The following is a 19,197-nucleotide window of genomic DNA, read 5'->3' as shown; positions in this document are numbered from 1 at the left end:
GGGCCCAGGTGCTGATGAAGGTCAGATTTCGGTAGTAGCAAGGGAATAAAAAGGAGATTTCCTCTGGAGGGGAGAGCCCTCTCCCCCTGAGAGAGCTGCAGCTGCCTCCCACACATACTCCAGGATTAGGCCAAATCCTACAGCAGGTGGAGGGGTGGGAGGGGGCCTCCCGGTTAGGGTCCTGGGAGTGTGGGAAGCAGTGGGCAATTGGGGGTCAAGTATGTATAGTCTTTTTTTTTTTTTGGTAGATGGACAAAGTACCTTTGTTTATTTGTATGTTTTATTTTTCTTTTTTAGAGAGAGATAATTTTTCTAATATTTTTTTTTGTTAGGTTTTCGGCGGACACAACATCTTTGTTTGTATGTGGTACTGAGGATAGAACCCGGGCCGCACGCATGCCAGGCGAGCTACCGCTTGAGCCACATCCCAGGCCCATATGTTTTATTTATTTATTTTTATGTGTTGCAGAAGATTAAACCCAATGCCTCACACGTGCTAGGCAAGGCTCTACCACTGAGCTACAACCCCAGCCCAAGTATGTATAGTCTTGACTGTGCTTTTAACTGTGCCTGGACCTGGGAATGGGTCACCTTCATCTCTTTTGTCAACAGACACTCTTTTTTGGGTACTGGGGATTGAATTCAGGGCACTAAACCAAAGAAGCCACATCCCCAGCCCCTTTTATTTTTTTATAGCTCAGTGGTAGAGGGTCTTGCTAAGTTGCTGAGGCTGGTCTAGAGTTTGTGATCCTCCTGCCTCAGCCTCCCAAGTCACTGGGATTACAGGTGTGTGCTACCACATACCTGGATGAGGGTCTGGGGGGGTGGGCAAGGACAGTGACAACTAAACTGGATGTGATTTCATGCTCTTCTCATGGCTGTCCTTACAGGAAGGCATTTTTGTCCCCCATTTCCAGATGAGGACACTGAGGTTTAGAGGAGGAATCTGGCAGGAAGACTGAGAAAATGGAGAGAGTTTCTCTTGGGGAAGGAAGAGAGGAGGAGCAAGGGTTTGGGTTTATTTTCATTGAGAACATTTTTATTTTCCTAGTGCTGGGGATCAAACCCAGGGCCTTCATGCATGCCAGGCAAGTGCTCTACCCACTGAGCTGCATCCTGTTCTTCATTGAAAACATTTTTGGACAATGAATTCTTTTTTATTTTTACTTCAAAACTCTTCTTCTCCTTCTCCTCCTCCTCCTTCTTCTCCTCCTCCTTCTTCTCCCTTCTTCTTTCTTCTTTCTTCTTCTTCGATTGAACCCAGGAGCACATAACCACTGAGCACAGTCTCAGTCCTTTTTTTGTTAAGTTGATCAGGGCCTTGCTAAGTTGTTGAGGCTGGCTTTGAACTTGCAATCCTCCTGCCTCAGTTCTCCAAGTTGCTGGGATTACAGGTGTACATCACTGCACCTGACTTACTTTAAAATTTTTAATTAATTGATTAATTTTGGTGCTTGAAATCCAACTTGTTCCCAAAGTGCAAAGCCCCCATGTCTCCAGTAACATTTGTATCACCCAGGAACTGGTTAGAAGTATAAATTCCTAAACTTCTCTCCAGAGGTACTAAATATAAACTTGTGAGGTGGGGGCCCTCTGGGTCATTAAGATATATGCTACAGTTTCAGAATGATTGCTTGAAAAAAAAAAACCAAAATCACCAGGCTGGGGTTGTGGCTCATGATTCAGTGCTTGCCTAGCATGCACGAGGCACTGGGTTCCATCCTCAGCACCACATAAATGTAAAATAAAAATAGTGTGTTCACCTAAAACTTAAGAATAAATATTAAAAAAAAAAACAAAAACAAAAATCACTATCTAGTGGCTGGGCTTTAGGTCTGTGGTAGAGCAGAAGATAAGCATGTGTGAGGCCCAGGGTTTCTTAGCACCACACAAAAAACGCACATCCTCTGTCTGAACAGTGCTTGCTTCCTGGTAGGTGCAATTTGGGGAATCCTTTTCTTTTTTTAATATTTATTTTTTAGTTGTAGTTAGACAATACCTTTATTTTATTTATTCTTATGTGGTGCTGAGGATCGAACCCAGGGCCTCACATGTGCTAGGCTAGTGCTATACCACTGAGCCACAACCCCAGCCCCTTGGGTGATGCTTTCATTACACTGATAAGAGCCCCTGAGTGAGGGAGACTCAGTCTAGAAGCTGATCTGGAATGGGGGGAAGACCCGAGGAGGCTGCCCTGAGGACTGAGGTTTGAATGAGCTCTGGAAAGAGTAGGCTTGGTGTTAAGAGGAAAAGTGTCCCCAGGGAAAAAAAAAAGCCTGTGTGAGGGCTCTGAGATGACAGGGGCTGAAGGTCATAGGGCTAGGCACATACGTGCTTGAGCATTTGGACTGTCCATGTACCCCATGTGTGGGCATCCTGTAAATAGACCTCCCCTATTTTGTACCTACCCAGGGTGTTGGAATGAGCTTTGCAGTGGAAGAAAGCCCCTGGCCCTGAGCACCAATCCTCCTACTCCCCTTGCCATGTGTCCTTCAGCTAGTTACTTCCTCCTTTTAAGCCTCAGTGTCCTCATCTGGGAAATGGGAACAACCATGCCTTTCTGGAAGGGCTGCCCTGAGAAGGGAATGAGATCACCAGCTCTGCACAGCCAGCCACAGGGTCCTGGAGGCCATTCCCTCCTAATCTCCGTGCAATAACAGCTGTTGTTTACTAAGCACTTACAAGCACTCTGAGTGGGTGTCGTCATTCACTCCTGTGTTTCGGGTAGGAAAATGGAGGCTCAGGGAGGGTAACTTCTGTCACAGTATCATTCCTCTCACCCCATGCACAATCTGACCCTTCCTCCCAGGTGCCCATTCACCAGCCAGCTGTCTCCTGTCCCTTGGCAGGGGCTTTCCACATCAGGGTGACTGTCTCTCTCTTGTTCTCCTCAGAGCCCTGACAGATACAAGCAGCCAGCAAGTATCAGAATCTGGAAGGAGGACCAGTGCTTTTCACTGGCTTGGAAGCCGCTCAGAACTCAGGCAGACCAAGGGGGCCAGGCCCCAGCTGTAGCCATGCTGCCCAGAGAGGCTGGGGAGGGCAGGCGAGATGGATGAGCAAAGCTTGCACCAGGGAATTACCAGCATCTGTCTCCTGACATGGGATGTCAGGAATGTGGAAGAGTCCCAGAGTGTGTGCCTGCCAGGGAGGCTGGCAGGGAGGGGGCACAGAGTAGGCAGCTGGGTCCCTCCTGGCCTCTAGGAACTACCAGGCAGCAGCTGCCCCTGTCACTCTGAGTGACCTGGTCTGGTCTCCAATGTACACAGAGCCTGCTGGGAACCAAGGGTGTTGGCCCAGCTTCTTTATCGAGACCTATTCTTTTTTGTTGTTGTTGTTGTTCTTCAGTGTTGAGGATTGCAATGAGGGCTTTGTGCGTGTGCATGCTATTCGGGTGGTCTACCACTGAGTTATAACCCCAACCCCAAAGTTTGTTTTTTTGTTGTTTTTGTTTGTTTGTTTTGTTGTAATGGGGTCTCACTGTGACTCCTGAGCTTAAGCAATTCTCCTTCCTCAGCCTCTTGATTAGCCAGGACCAGAGGTGTGCCACCACAGCAGGCATATCCCTCAATGTCACCACCATTAAATGGAAGAATAATCTTCATCTGACGGGGCTGTGGTAAGGGAGAACAGGGTGGTAGGTGAGTCTGACAGTGCAATGAATAATGGGCCACTCTATCCACATCCTCTTGTCCCATTCTAACCTCCCCACCCTTTCCTTCCCTAGGCAAGTCTGAGGAATGAGCTTCTCCTGCACTGTGAGGGCCTGGGTTAGTGAAGGACACAGACACTGGCCAAGAGCCTCCAAAGAGAGATTCAACGTCTGGGAGTAGGGCTTGGTCAGAAAGTGTGGGGGGTCCAGGGAGCCAGTGCAGGAAGGAGCATAAACCAAGTGCTGCTTTGTGATGCTGCCCCTGCAGCCACCAGCAGGGAAATGGTGAACAAAAGGAATCCTGGAGACCTTAATTTAGGGAGAGGGATGCTCAGGGACATAAAGCCAGTTCCCAGTGAAATACTATAGCATAACCTATGGGGACTGCCCCCAAGCATAAGTATATCCATCCATGTTTCATCTGAAACCCAATCCCTAGAGATAGGCAGGACAGGAGCTGCCCATTATGCTGGATTAAAAAAGTGGCCTTCAGATAAGTAACAGTGCTGGCCTCAATACCACAAGTGGGTGCAGGATTTCATCATCCTGGCTCCAAGTCCAGTGTCTTTACCTCCTGTTAGGGAATACAATTCCTGGAGGAAGGAAGGTGGTCAAGGTGACTTCCGGTTTTCTGGGCTGGTGTCATCTGTGAGATGGGGTACCCTGGAGGAGAAAAGAGTTTTCAGGGGAAGATGGGTAGTGCAGTTTGGGACATGGTGAGCCAGAGAGGGTATGGGGAAAATCCCGAACAGCAAGAAAAGCTGCTCCCTTCATGAACTGTTGCTCAGTCTTCCAGGGCAGCCCCAAATTCGGATATTCAATTCCTTAGAAACTAAGTGTTGGGCTGGGGATGTGGCTCAAGCAGTAGCGCACTCGCCTGGCATGTGTGCGGCCCGGGTTTGATCCTCAGCACCACATACAAACAAAGATGTTGTGTCCGCCGAAAACTAAAAAATAAATATTAAAAAATTCTCTCTCTCTCTCTCTCTTAAAAAAAAAGAAAGAAAGGAACTAAGTGTATTTTCAGCTACATTTCCTGAGAACCCCGAGAGCAATCCAGGCAGGCTCCATAAAGGCTGTCTTAGTTGGGCAGTATTGTCCCAGGCCTGAGCCTGCAGGAACAGGGCAGGAGAGCACCACCCACTCCATCAGGCACTGTCTCTGGCCTCCCCATAGCCCTCCCCTTGAGCTTCAGGGGCTGGGGAGCAACAGTAACTGTCAGAGTGAAGCCAAGGAAGATTCTAGGCTTAGAGGTCTGGGAAGTCGATCCCTCTGAGAAGGGGGTCTGAGAGCAGGGCTATGACAGCCTTCCTTATGAAGGACGATGCAGGCAGGGACAGCTGCAATCCAGTCAGGCAGCAACCAGCTGCTTCCCCTGAGACTGGCCAGAGCAAGGTGGGGTGGGCACAGCCCCTGCAAGCCCCAAGCCCGAGCCAGCAAAGCGTGGGAGCAGGCAGCGGCTGGAGCTTGGTTTCAGGTTTTCATGCTGTGTTAACGGTCAGCTTGGTTAATGTTGAGCAGATGAGGGAGGGGAGCAAATGGGAGGGAGCATGCCAGCTTCCTGGGGGATAACCATGATGCATACAGGCATATGTGTGTGTGCAGAGGGTACAAGGGTCCCGCCCTATGGATGAGGCAGTCAGGCTCCTTTGCTCATGAATGCTTGTTCACACCGTTGCATACACAAGATGGTGCTCAGAGGACACCCAAAGACAGAGGCACACCTGGGCTTAAGCAAGTGGGTGAGCTCCTGGGCTCCCGGGGCAGAAGTGGATGCAAATCCAAGCCCTGGCACAGAGCCCTCAGTCTGCTTCCCTTAGGCAGAACTCCCAGCTTGGGGGACCCCTCCACGCTATTCCCTGTTCATACCCTTAGGGGAGACATCAGGCACACAGAGGTTTATTTCAAAAAATAATTTATAAAAGAACATTTGCTCCTGTTTTTGGCAGGCTCTCAGTCTCTTGGGGGCACCGAAGCCAATACTTCCACCAAGATGCTGGGACAAGCAGCAGGGGGTGGGGGTACTTGGGGAAATGGGGTTCAGAGGCATCTAGTCTCTCAGCTGTTGCCGGGGAGGAGGGAGGTGTGACAACAGCTCTGTAGCCAGGCACAGCCAACCCAGAGACAGGAACTGAGTGCCAAGGCCCAGGAGGCTGAGCAGCATCCTGACACTCAGGCCATTAGGATAGTGGCGTCATACTCTAAGGGCAAGGACAGGACCTGAGACTAGGGTTGAACTCTGGACTGGGAGACCAAGGCAGAGCAGAAAGCCTTAAATAGAACCCCAGGACCAGATGGACCTTCCCAAAATGGAACTAGAGATCTGGGACAGCACCCTAAAGAAGGGGACTGGGGTAGCCAAAGTCAAAAGCTGTGTCTGATTGTGGCTAAGCCAGGGGGTCCTGGGCCATTGTTCATGTCTGCACTCCAGGGAAGGAGAAGGGGCTTGGCTCCAGTGGCAGGGGTTCGTGGCTGAAAACAGAGTCATTGGAGGAGCAGGTGCTGCTGGCGTCCCCACTGGAGGGGGAGTAGTGTCCAAAGGTCAGACGAAGGTCTAGGTACTGTGGGGAACAGAGCTAGTCAGTCCCATAGCCACTGGGAACACACGTCCATGTATTCATGTGGGTGAGGCCCAGAGGGGAACGTGCAGAGGGAGATCACAAGACACAGGATAGGAGCAGTACCTCCTCAGAGACGGCCAGCAGGACCTTATCCAGTGCTTCCACCAGCTGCTTGAAAGTGGGCCTCTGAGAAGGTGCTGCATGCCAGCACTCACGCATCAGTCCATACCTGGAAGAGGTGGGGTACAGAGAGGGTCAGAGAAGCCCCACACCCCAGGGAGGGGAGAACTATGGGGCTCCTGTGGTGGATGCAGGGTAGGTGGAGCCATTCAGTGTGAGGGTGCAGAATCCAGGCCCAGGGTCCCAATCAGGCTAAGGGGTCAGGGAGGGAGAGGAGGCAACAGCAGCCATAAGAGTCCATGCTGCCCTCTTGGCCAGTATCAGGGAGGATGAGGACTGCAAAGTAGGGAAGGGCAGTGCCAGGTCTCACAGCTCTGGGGGGCAGTTTGGGGGCCGGTCCATTCGATGTCCTTCCCGTAGCAATGAGAACAATTCTTCTACAGGGATACCAGGATACGGGGAGCCTCCAAGTGTGAAGATCTCCCACAGCAGGATCCCAAATGACCACCTGGAGGAAGGACCAGAGCTCAGTGGGGCACAGCTTTCCTTGCTGTTCCTGGAAACTGTGTTGGGGGACACTGCAGGAATGACCCACCACTCAGGGTGGGAATTGGATTCTGGGCTTTATTTTTTTTGTGCTGAGGACTGAATCCAGGGGTGCTCTACCAATGAGCTACACCCACAGCCCTTTTTATTTTTTATTTGGAGAGAGGGTCTCATAAAATAGCCAATATTGGCATCACACTTATGATCCTTCTGCCTCAGCCTCCTGAGTTACTGGGATTATAGATATGTGTCACTGTGCCCAATTGGAGTAGGCTTCTTTTGGAGTCTGGTCCCACTCAGTTCCCAGGTCCGATCAGAAGAAATTCTTGAGTATAGGACATCCAAGGTCTTCTGACTGACTTTGGCAAGTGCCTTATCCATTTGTGTATATATGTGTGTGTATATAGTGCTGGGGATGGAACCCAACAACGCATGTGTACTAGAGAAGCACACTACCACTGAGCTACATCCCCAGTCTCTCTTATTTTTTCTATTTATTTATTTTTAAAAATTTTTAGGGGCTAGGGTTGTGGCTCAGCGTTAGAGCACTCGTCTCTCACGCGTGGGACCCTGAGCTCGATTCTCAGCACCATGTAAAAAATAAATGAGTGAAATAAAGGTATTGTGTCCAACTATAAAATAAGTATTAAAAAAATTTTTAGTTTGACATAATAACTTTATTTATTTTTTTTGATGTGTGGTGCTGAGGACTGAACCTAGGGTCTCTCATGTGTGAGGCAAGTGCTCTACCTCTGAGCCACAACTCCAGCCCCGCTCCTTTTTTTGTTCTGAGGATTGAACTATGGGGCACTTGGCTACTGAGCCACATCCCCAGCCCCATTTTGTATTTTATTTAGAGACAGAGTCTCACTGAGCTGCTAAGCACTTTGCTGTTGCTGAGGCTGGCTTCGAACTCACGATTCTCCTGTCTTGGCCTCCTGAGCCGCTGGGATTACAGGCACCTGGCCCCCCTTTTATTTTTTGAGAGAGGGTCTTGTGAAGTTGCTGGGATTATAGGCATGTGCTACCAGGCCTGTAACCTTGCCCTGATTATGGGGTAGGACAGAGATCACTGTTAGATATCTGGGACCCCCCCCCAGATCCTAGAACTCACACATCACTCTGGTGCGTGTATACTCGGTCAAATAAGGCCTCTGGTGCCATCCACTTTACTGGCAGGCGGCCCTGGAGGGGGAAGGAGGAAAACATGGTGTAAGTACCATGGGTCCCTATGCTTGCCACCAGGCTCAAGCCCCTCCCACCCCAGCCTTCCTTACATTGCTGGTTTTCTTATAGTAGTCAATGTGGTGCACACCGCGGGCTAGCCCAAAGTCGGCGATCTTCATCACATTGTCTTCAGTTACCAGAACATTACGGGCAGCTAGGTCCCGGTGGATGCACTGGGGACAGGACAGGGGACTTAGCTTTATCAGGAAAACTGGAAACTGTGCATGTGCCATCTCACAGTAAGCCTGGGGCTGGGCTTGCCCACCCATTTTATAGAGAAAGAAGTCAAAATTCAAGGAAGGGAACCTAAAGCATCCAACTCAGGGCCACACCTTCTCTCTGCATCACTGCTTCCCTCCCTCACCTGTAGGATAGGGAACAGGTGAGGGAGGAATGAATGTGGGCCTGCAGGGCAACTGTATATGAGCAGGGAAGGTTGTGAAGGACTTACAGCCATTTAGACAGGGTCATGAGAAGGAGGAAGTGGTTGGAAGTTGGGGACATTTAATGTCAGCAGCATGAGAGAGTGGAGGTGAAGTTAGAGGGGTCCAGGGCTCTGATTGTAGCTCGCACCTTCCGAGACTCCAAATACTGCATGCCTCGGGCCACCTGATAGGCGCAGGAGACCAGAGCTGGGAAGGAGAGAGGCCCCTCACTGCTCCGGGGCCCATCAGGGCTGAGGTCAGGGCCTGGGGGGCGGCGGGCCCGGAGGAACTCCCGAAGGTTTCCTTTGGCAGCACACTCCACGATCACATATAGGGGACCTGCCGAGGAAAGGCAAATGGTGAGGGGACAGAATGGCTGCAAAGGCTATGGCTGTGTTTCCCAAATGCCCCATCCTCCTGGGCACAGACTCCGGCAGGTTGGTTTTTTCCCTGCAGAACTGGGGATGAAACCCAGGGCCTTACATGTGCTATGCAAAGTACTCTACCACTGAGCTACGTCTCCAGTCCATTTTATTTTGTATTTTGGGACAGGGTCTCACTAATTGCCCAGGCTGGTCTCGAACTTGCCTGGCCCCTGCCCCACCTTCCTGGGTGCAGACACCCAGCAGATTTATGATGTTCTTGTGTTGGCCGATTAGCTTCATCACTTCCATCTCAGAGACCAGGTCCGCCAGGTCCTTGTCGGAGGCATTGTCTGCAAGGACAACAGTTGGGGTGAGGCAGGTACCCTGCCACTATGCAGGTGAGGCTACCGGGCTGGGGACAGGTCAAGGAGCATTGGACCAGAGCTCAGGTGGGATCTGGGCCTGAATCCCCACTAGGCTGCATGGCCTTGACCAAGTCTCCCAGGTTGGGGATGTGACACATTCATTGAGCACTTGCCTAGCATGTGCACAGCCTGGGTTCAATCCCCAGAACCACTCTGAATGTCAGGTTTGTCTTGTATGAAACAGAAGAATAGATCATACCCCACCTCTCACAGTAGTTTCGAGGATGCAACAAGATCAAGGATTTGAAAGAGGCAGGCTTTCTAGTGAGCCACCCAGGAAATGGGAGAGAGTGGGGAAAGCGCCAAACAGGAAGGAAGCTGTGTCTGGAGGGGTTGGCACTGGTCCTTAAACAGGGTGAGAGCTCCTAGGGGTGGGAAGCAGGCTGGCGCCCTGAGGTCTGTCTGACCAGGACCTAGCGTTCATCTGGCCTGGGAATTCAGGGAACTGCTGGCAGAATGCAGCTAGGGAAAGCTGGGAAGAAAGCTGTTCCAGCTTTTCTTTTTTTTTTAAATATTTATTTATTTAGTTAGTTATTGGCAGACACAACATCTTTGTCTGTATGTGGTGCTGAGGATCGAACCCGGGCCGCACGCATGACAGGCGAGCGCGCTACCACTTGAGCCACATCCCCAGCCCCCAGCTTTTCTTAAGGAGGCTGAGGACCAGGGCCTGGGCCCCCAGGCTGACCTGTGCCCCTGCGACAATGACATGACACTCCTTCCAACAACATACACAACAATATCATAAGACATATTTCTCAATCTCTGCCTCCCAGAAAGTACCAGGTGGCCCCAGCTGTGCAGAGAGGAGGAGGGAGCAGCAGTGAGTGATTTGGGTCATTCTTGCAGAGGGGGTTAGGAGACAGCAGGAAAAGGCCTGAGTGGGCAAGTTCTAAGTGGGCCCTGCAAAACATCTAAGGCTCCTATTTGAGGTCCGGGACTTTTAAGCAGAGAAGTTATTCTCCTGTCCTAAAGGAGACAGATCTAGAAATAGTCTGGGGGTACTAAGGGTATTTTTAGGGGACCCATGGGAAATGAGATATGAGGTCAAGGATGACTGACACAGGTCAGAGCTCAAGGGGGATATCAAGCCCCTCTCACCCCAGTGGTTAAGATTTACTGAGATTTGACTATGTTGCAAGCACTTTTCCATGAACCTAAGGGTAGGAACTATCATATAACCCAATGTAACACTAGGGGGAAATGACTTGCCAGAGTCACTTGGATACCAGGATCCCAGGGGCCCCAGTGCTCACAGGCAGCACTGTGAGCTCCTTCTGTTAGTCCCAGCACCATAGTGCCTCCCCCCGACAGGCTGCCACATGCACACCTTTGAGCATCTTGACAGCCACAGTGCTGGTTTGGTCAGGCTGGGCAGGGTCCATGCCGAAGGCTTCTGCGCGCACCACCTGCCCGAAGCAGCCCTCGCCTAGGGGCTTCCCGAGCACCAGCCTGGAGATCAAGAAAGCCCAGCCTCAGACCCTGGGCATCACTCTGGAGCCTACACCCCCATCCTCACTCTACTCATGTACCTGTCCCGGGGGAACTCCCACAGCGGATCAAGAGGAAGGTCTAGATTCACGAGGCCAGCGAGCAAGGGAGGGCCGCTGGAGGAGAGCCGGACGCCTCGCACCAGGGATGAGCTTGATTTGCCTGAGGAGCCCGACTCCAGGGAGAACTGCAAAGTGGGAGACTTGGCCCTGTTTCCTGGGGTCAGGCTGAGAGCCTTAGGAGAATGGGAATGAGGGACGGGCAATGGTACCTGTCGGCCCAAAGGGAATCGGGACAGCTTTTGCACGGTGGCAGGCTGGCGGGAGTGCTGGCTGTGGAGTGCCTGCCCGCGATACAGCCCAGCCAGCAGCAGGAGCACAGCTAAAGCCAGGGAGCCTGATGCATACAGGATGATGTCTGTATACCTGGCCTCTGGCACTGTTGCTGTCCACGTGAGGTCCTCTTCTACCCTCGCAGATGGATAAACACAGAGAGAAAATGACTGGTCAGTAGTCAGACTGACCAAACCCTGATCCCAACTCAGGTCCTCATGGCTGCCAATACATATAGGGATATACTGAGAAAGCTGCAGTTACGTCAGGTATGGGTATATGTGACCCAAACCCCCGAGGGCCACACAGTCATATGCAGTAAAATTAAACACACAAATCTTGGCTCTGGGTGTGGCTTAGTGGTAGAGCGCCTGCCTAGCATGTACAAGGCTCTGGGGTCCATCCCCAACACTGCAAGCAAACAGAAATCTGAACACTGCGTCCCAAGCCCAGACCCCACAAACCAAGACAGACAGCCCACCCAAAAATCCAGAGCCCACTCTGGGATCACAGTGGGATTCTGCAGGAACTCCCAGCTCCCTCAGGAGCTTACCTGGCAGCACCGTGAGCCAGGCTGACTGGTAGGAGAGGCCAATGGAGTTGCCTGCCAAGCAGGTGTACTCGCCTGCATCCTCAGCCGACACATTCCGGAGGTAAAGGACCTCCACCTCTGAGCTGTTAATGTCTGCTGTCTGGGGTCAGGAGACACAATCAGGGGTCACAGCAGGCCTGGGCCCACACTGTAACTGAGAGGGCAACTGGGGACCTCACCACCCCAGGTGGTAGGAGGACAGGGTCCAGATACTGGTAGGAATTGCACCTTGAGGACTTGCACATAGGGGAAGCCGTCAGCTCCGAAGCTGCTGCCATTGATGACGATGTGCTTCAGCCACTGGATGTGGGGCTGGGCATCGCTGTACACCTTGCACAACAGCTCCACATCACTGCCCGCCACAGCTGTGGTGTTGGCTGGGAGCCCCGCCTGCAGGATGGGCCGGTGCGGGGACCGCTCTGGGGGCCAGGCCGGGACGTCAACCCTGACCAGTGGCACCTAGAATCACCCTGTTTATCTTCCTCAATCCTTCCCAGAGCTTAAGAGGACAACCTTCCTGACATGCAGCTCAGTCCTGGTCTATCTCCTGAAACCTTCCATGGTTTCCTTTTTCCTTTGGGTCCAGAATAACTTCTCAGCCTCTTTGAGAACCTTCTAATCTGCCTCCCTATGCAATGCTATACCCCAGAGATAGACTTCCCCACAAGGCACTGCCTTGTTGGCACTTTTTTTTAGGGTACTGGGGACTGAACTCAGAGGCACTCAACCACTGAGCCACATATCCCCAGCCCTATTTTGTATTTTATTTAGAGACAGAGTCTCACTAAGTTGTTTAGCACCTTGCCATTGCTAAGGCTGGCTTTGAACTCTGCGATCCTCCTGTCTCATCCTCCCAGACTGCTGGGATTATAGGCATGCACCACTGCACCCATCTGCACTTAGGTCCTTAACTCAGCACATGCCCTCTCCCTGAATGTCTTTCTCACTTTTCCTCTAGGCAAGTCAGGCCTGCATAACCCTTGTGCTTCTCTCTGGCCCACCAGTCACTTTGAGCTACTTGACTCATCTAAGACTGAGCCCAATTTGTCTGCTAGCCTGGGTTTCCCCAAGGACAGGACTGAACCTAAGGCAGTCAATACCCCCTCTCAACACCTTCCCAGCCCAGTCACTCACCCAGCACATCCAGCAAATAGCTGTAGCGGATGCTGCCCAGAGAGTTCTCTACGAGGCAAGTGTATGTGCCACGGTCCGAGGGCACCACACTTTCCATCACCAGGCTCCAGTGCTGGTGGCGCAGCTGAGGGCAAAGGAAATACTCATATGGGACCGTTAAACAATATCTACCCTGGAGGGCCAGGGCTGAGAAAGCTAATCCTGTCCACAGGGCTGTTCTTGAGCCACCTAGGCCCTGAGGAGGGTCAAGCCAAGGACAGGGACCCTTGGAACAAAGAAAGAGAGTCTGAGAAATATCGGAGCCCTGGGTTTGAATCTTTTTGAGTTTTAGCTCTACCTTTCTCAACCTCTCCTACCCGGTGCCAGTCTTTGCCTGATGGGAGTCTCAGCTTCCTATCAGAGCACAGAGCTGACTCTGGATGGTCTCATCCTGAGAATGAGATGCTAAGGCTTATTGATACCTACTGGTCAACGAGTCTTCCCACTTTACAGATGGAGTTGCTAAGGCTAAAAGGTCAAATCACTTGGCAGACAATAGCAGAGTAGGAACTTGAACCAGAACTGAGGCCTCACAATTATCTTCCCTGTGAGATTTATTTATACATGAGGGATGATGGGGGGATGAAAATGGGGGAGCAGATGGCCTTGGAAGCCAGAAGACTCACTCGAATGCCTCCTATGCGATTTTCCCCATGGAAGTCCTGTCCATCCTTGAGCCAGCGGATGGTGGGCACAGGGTTGCCTGCAGCTGGACAGCGGAACTTGACTGTGTTCCCAGCAGGCACCGCATGCAGTTTCTTCTCCATGCGTTGGGGGTGTGTCCAGTAGGGTGCTGGAGGAGAAAGGGAAGGAGGTAGTAGTTTGTGCCCCTGTGACGATCACTAGCGCCCACACAGTAAGGAATGGGCCACGGTGGGGACATGAATCCTTAAGGACTCATACCAACCTTGCTGGTGGTAAATGTGCACATTCGAGGAGTCCCTGTGGGCCGTGGGGTCCTTGTCATCATTGCTGGAGGTCAAGGAGTCTGTATCATGGACGGAGGAAAGCTTCTGAGATCCAAGAAGGGAGATTTTTTATTTTTTTTTAATATATATTTTTTTAATATTTATTTTTTAGTTTTCGGTGGACACAACATCTTTGTTTGTATGTGGTGCTGAGGATCGAACCCTGGTCGCACGCATGCCAGGCGAGCGCGCTACCACTTGAGCCACATCCCCAGCCCCCAAGAAGGGAGGTTTTAGTCCCCATGTACCTTTTAACCCCTGCCAGACCCTCTTACCATCTGCAACCAAGGTGAGATTGTGCAGGACAGTCATAGAGCCACGTGCTAGGCAGAGGTAGTGGCCAGCATCCTCTGGTAGAAAGCTGGCAATCTCCAGGCGGCCCCTCCAGCCCCGAACTCGGCCAGCAGGTGCCAGGCGACTACCCTCCTTATACCAGTGGCCACCACGCTCAGCCCTCCCACAGCACAGCCTCAGAGGCTGCCCAAGCGCCACTGTCAGCTCCTGCTCTTTCTGCTCCAGGCTGGGGGCCAGGCAGGGCTCTGAAGGCAGAGGGTAAAAGCCAGTGAGCCCCACAGTGCCACCCTAGGCAGCCCCTGCATATGAAGAACACGCTGCACACACGGGACAAAAGCACCTTGGACACATGCTGGTCAAGCTGCTGCCTCTACACACACACACACACACACAACCACACGCTACAGATGCTATGCACAGAGTAAATGCCACATTTCTAGGGCATGTCATACACAAAGTACTTGGCACACATGCTACATATACCACTGTACAAGACACACACATGGGCACATGCTATAGGTGCCATATACAGGGCAGACACACATCACACTTCTGAGCATATCACACTCGGTGCATACAGCACACATGCTGCCTGTATGTTCTAAGCCATACCCAAGTACACAGAAAACACACACACACACACACACACAGCCAAGGGGCTCACCACTGGCTCTGCAGCCCAGCAAGGCCAGTCCTCTCTTGGAGACAGAGATAGATGGATGCTTGCTGGGAGCCAGACTCTGAGTCTCAGTAGTTGAGCCCTGCCCTGCGCCACCTTTTCAGGGCCAGGGCCAGGATCCTCTCCAGCTTTACTCAGTCAGCAGTCCCCTCCTATTGCCCATGCATCCTGCCACCCTCACCCACTTTAGAGGTCATACCCAGCTCCGTTTCCTCAGAGGCCTCTAGGTTCAAGGCTGGAGCCCTGGGTGCCCCCAGCAGGACTCCAAACAGGGCCAACAGCAGCTGCATCTCCTTCCTGCTGCTCTCAGGGACCCAGGCTGAACTTTCCACCAACTGTCTTCCTAAAACAGGAGGAAAAAGAGCTGTTACTCCATCAGACTTTGTTGGCACAATTCCCTTATTTTGCAGATGAGGAAACTGAGACAGAAAATGGTCCACAGACTCATCCAAGTCCCCAGTCAGGCTTGGGGAGCTGGGCAGAGAGGGGGAAAAGTTCTGTCATTGCCAGAGTCCAACAAGTTCTGCAGGGGGGCTGAGCTGGGCTTCCTGCTCTCCTTGGGTCCTGCTGAGACCCTGGCATGAGTTCACAGAAAGAACGGTTTGGGAATTCTTTGCTTGGAGGGAAGCAGAGATGGAGACATATCTTATGCTTGCTCTCAGCATCCATTATCTATTTTTTCTTTTTTGCTGAATAAAGGAATTTATTGCTGAAAAGCCAAAGTGGGGGGAAGTAAAATATAACACAAGGGCAAACATCAGCATGTGGATGCTATCTAATCTGATCTACTCCTAATAGCATGATTGACAGAGACACATCCAGCTTTGGAACCCTCCAATGGCTGGGCGCTCACAACTAACAAGGCAGCACATTCCAGGTCAAGCAGGACATTCTTGCTCGTGCTGAACCAGAAATGCATTTTAGGGATACTTCTGCTTTTTGGGCCCCACAACTCTATCTGAGGCAACATAGGGTTTTTTGTTGTTGTTGTTGTGGTGGTGGTGGTGGTGGTTGTGCTGGGGGTGGAACCCAGGGCCTCGTGAATGCTAAACAAGTATTTTACCACTGAGCTACATCTCCAGCCTGGTTTTGTAAAGAAGGTAGACTTTAGGTGTCAGACAGTGCCAAGCTGTAATCCTGATTTTTACCAATTTGTAAGTCCCTGTCTTTGTCCCTCTCTGAGCCACAATCCTCACAGGACTGGTCTGAAGATAAAAGAGATAATGTATGTAGGGACCGGGCACACAGAATGTGCATACAATGTTCTCCCCATTCCTCTCCCTAGGAATGTTCATCCATCACTGTAGTTCTGCCTCAGCCAGTCTTGTCTGGTTCTGAAACTCCTCCTGTCAGGTGTGATATACACATCCACCCCATCTTGTTAACCTCTTCCAAATGCTTCAGAAGATATCTCTATCTACCGAAAATAAGACTCAGAACTGAGTCTCAGCTTGATCAGGGGATGTGGTGACCAGTGTAGTTTCAGGGACCTACTTATTGGCTGCTTCCTGGGGCTGGATAACACCCAGGTGGCACTAGGGTTTCTGTAGCAGAGCATAATTCTCTTTATTTTTTTACATTTTTGTGGTGCTGGAGATTGAACTGAGGAACTCAGACTTGATAGGCAAGTGCTCTACCCTGAGTGACATCACCAGCCTTTTTATTTTGAGATGGTCTCACTAAGTTGCCAAGGCTGACCTCAAACTTGAATCCTTCTGCTTTAGCCTCTGGAGGAGTTGGGACACAGATGTGTCTCACTGTTTCTGGCCTGAGCATGATTCTTAGATGCCTTCCACACTCTTCTCAACTGGGAACCTGTCCAGGAAGCTCATCACACTGGCTTCTCCTTAACCACTGCTACTATACTTCTAGTCTATTCTGCCTTCACAATCCCTCTCCAGTCTATCCCATGTCCCTTACTCCCTATCCGCGGCGCGTCATGGTGTTTCTAGCTTCGGGACTTCGCAAATATTCTTCCTGGGCTCTTCAGCCTTCACCCTCAAGCAGGGATTTAAACAAATACAAATCAATCATGTCATCCCTGAAGCTTATAAGCTCTTAAGGAGCTACCTGTGTCCAGCAGATCCAGTCCACACTGTTCACCCAGCATCCTAGGCCTCCTTCTCTGTCCTTGTCCACCTTTTTGGTTCCACTATCTATCCCTTCAGCCCCTTCAGGTACTTTCAGAACTGGAGACATTTGCTGTCTTGCTTATATCTTTATGCCTCTCATTCTTCTTGGCCAACTGTCTCAGATGCCAGGAGCCCAGCCGACCCCCAAATTAAGTTTCTCCCTCCTCTGTACACCCTGCGCCACCACACTCTGATACCAGGCAAAGTAGTTGTCCCGGTCCCAAGCTGCGGCTCGGAGTCGGGTAGGGTTGCTCCTTGGGCTTTATTCCCACTCTCAAAACTGCTCTGACCTTACAACCTCAGAGTCCTTAGCCGGGTCACCGGGGTTGCCGGTCTCTGACCCATTGCCCGGCACGTGCAGCTGGGTGACAGGACTCTGGCAGGAAGGCGGTCCTGGGTTTTCCCTCAGCCTCGCACTCCCGCGCTGGAGGCGCCTGGGTAAATGACTGCACCTCTAGGAGCGTTGGTTTCCTCATCTCTCCGCCCAGTGCGCAGACGGTCAGAGGCTCAAGGACGAGCGCGCTCTCACCCCCGCCCTCCCACACCTGGTCAGCCTCGGGGGGAGGTGCAAGTCAGCGGGTCCCCATCTGCAGCAGTGGAGACAGCTGGCCCGCCCCCGCCCCGGTGAGCAATAAGTAACCAGCTCCGCGGCCAGGGTGCTCTTTGGACGGAAAGGGACAAAAGGCCCTGTGTGCCCTGCGGGTTACTGATTTACCGCCCCCTCCACCCACCCCCGCCGAGTGGACTCCCAGGTCCCCTGCGCTGGGAGGGGGCAGTCGCCCGAGCTCCGCCGCGGCTCGCCCCCTGGCGGCTGGGAGCGCAGCCCGGGAGCTCAGCTCACCTAGATCCTGTGTGGCTCAGTTCCCTGCACAGGGTCCCGGTTCACCTGACTCCTTCGCCGTCCCGCTCCCAGCTTGGGCCGTCCACGACTCCCGCGCCTGGCGGGGTCCGAAGACTCAGCGCGCCAGCTCCTCCGCCCCAGGCGGGAGAGCCAGGAATGTACCCGCTAGCGCGGCGTGGCCGCGGGTGCCCACCTCCTGGCCAGCCCGCCCCGAGCCCCGCCCTGCCTGGACCAGCTCTATCCTCAGAGGCGGGGTCCGGGACGGCCCAGATCCCGCCCATCTGGAGCCCCGCCCCTGAATCCTAGACGGACAAGGTCACCCAATCTTGGGACCCCGCCAGCCTACCAAGCACCCCCTCAGATTCCACCTCATTTGCGCCTTTAAGGTTCCTGGCCAGGCTTCTGAGACCTAGTGCGCTACCTGCTCTATTCTCTGCTCTTCACCATTCAGGGAAGGAGACCTTGACCCAGCTGATTCTTCTTTGTAATCACCATCATCAATTCACTTCATTAGTTCTCTGAACAACCTTCAGAGTGATATCCAAATACAAATCGGCCTGTATTAACCCCTTGAATTTCTTAATAATTTCTCATAGCTCTTTATGTTGATTTAGACATGACTTGGTCCCTGTCCACATCTACAGCTGGAATCTTCATTCCCTTACTCTCATCCTCTCTCTTGGCTTTTGCTCATGACATTTCCGTTTCCTGGAATGCCCTTTCCCCTCTTGGTCTGGTTAATTCTATCTCATTTTTAGGTCTCGGCTGACTTCTTCCCTGAAGTCCCCTGGACTTGCCAGGTCTCCTTTTGCATGCTTTTTTTTTTTTTCTTATGAAAATAGAAAAACAGAGTGTCAAGTGGCTCCTGGTGCAGATTGCAGGGGTCCCCTCATGGTTCAAATCTTAGCACCATCACACAAGGCAGCTTACTCCATCTGTGTCCTCATTTTTCTCCTCAGTAAAATGCATACATGATAGTGCTGTGCCCAAGAGGTTGTTGCAAAAAGTAGAGTTCATATGTTAGTATGTGAGCTATGATTATTTGGAACGATTCTTTCTTTCTCTTCCTTCCTTCCTTCCTTTCTTTCTTTTCCACACTAGGGTTTGAACTCAGGGGCACTCAACCACTCAGCCACATCCCCAGCCCTATTTTGTATTTTATTTAGAGACAGAGTCTCACTAAGTTGCTTAGCACCTCACTTTTTGCTGAGGCTGGCTCTGAACTCCCGGTCCTCCTGTGTCAGCCTTCTGAGCCGCTGGGATTCCAGGTGTGGGCCACTGCTCCCAGCTCATTATTTCTTCATCACACTTGCCAGAATTGTAACTGAAAAGCTAATTATGTGAAGAGTTGGGAAATGTTAAAGTTCCTGAAAG

The 19,197-nt window shown here is 51.7% G+C and overlaps 1 protein-coding gene across 4 annotated transcripts; it reads right to left on the bottom strand.

Moving 5' to 3' along the window:
- Positions 1–464: 464 nt before the first annotated feature.
- Fgfr4 (fibroblast growth factor receptor 4) lies at positions 465–18,037 on the bottom strand. Of its 4 annotated transcripts, XR_009228934.1 has the most exons (19): positions 17,824–18,037; positions 15,050–15,193; positions 14,153–14,416; positions 13,817–13,897; positions 13,536–13,702; positions 12,871–12,994; positions 11,965–12,155; positions 11,698–11,836; positions 11,084–11,277; positions 10,854–10,999; positions 10,652–10,773; positions 9,136–9,246; positions 8,680–8,870; positions 8,157–8,279; positions 7,994–8,064; positions 6,704–6,841; positions 6,337–6,442; positions 4,224–4,315; positions 465–3,614 (listed from the first exon to the last, which is right to left on the bottom strand). XR_009228934.1 is itself a non-coding variant. In XM_046468066.1 (18 exons), the coding sequence occupies exons 2-18, from the start codon at positions 15,138–15,140 to the stop codon at positions 6,067–6,069; spliced, it is 2,406 nt and encodes an 801-aa protein (XP_046324022.1). In that variant the 5' UTR covers positions 15,141–15,193; positions 17,824–18,037; the 3' UTR covers positions 5,551–6,066. The 4 variants fall into 4 exon arrangements, 3 of the variants coding, with proteins under 3 accessions (XP_046324022.1, XP_058442608.1, XP_046324023.1); XM_046468066.1 differs by lacking the exons at positions 465–3,614; positions 4,224–4,315 and adding an exon at positions 5,551–6,213; XM_058586625.1 differs by lacking the exons at positions 465–3,614; positions 4,224–4,315 and adding an exon at positions 5,551–6,213 and having other exon boundaries at positions 17,869–18,037.
- Positions 18,038–19,197: the final 1,160 nt, after the last annotated feature.

This window comes from Marmota monax, unplaced genomic scaffold (genome assembly GCF_021218885.2).
Source record: "Marmota monax isolate L192 unplaced genomic scaffold, Marmota_monax_Labrador192_F-V1.1 WCK01_AAM20220418_F8-fsc00196, whole genome shotgun sequence".
NCBI lineage: Eukaryota > Metazoa > Chordata > Mammalia > Rodentia > Sciuridae > Marmota > Marmota monax.
Note: the sequence above shows the minus strand (reverse complement) of the source record. Positions and strands in the feature narration are given on the sequence as shown.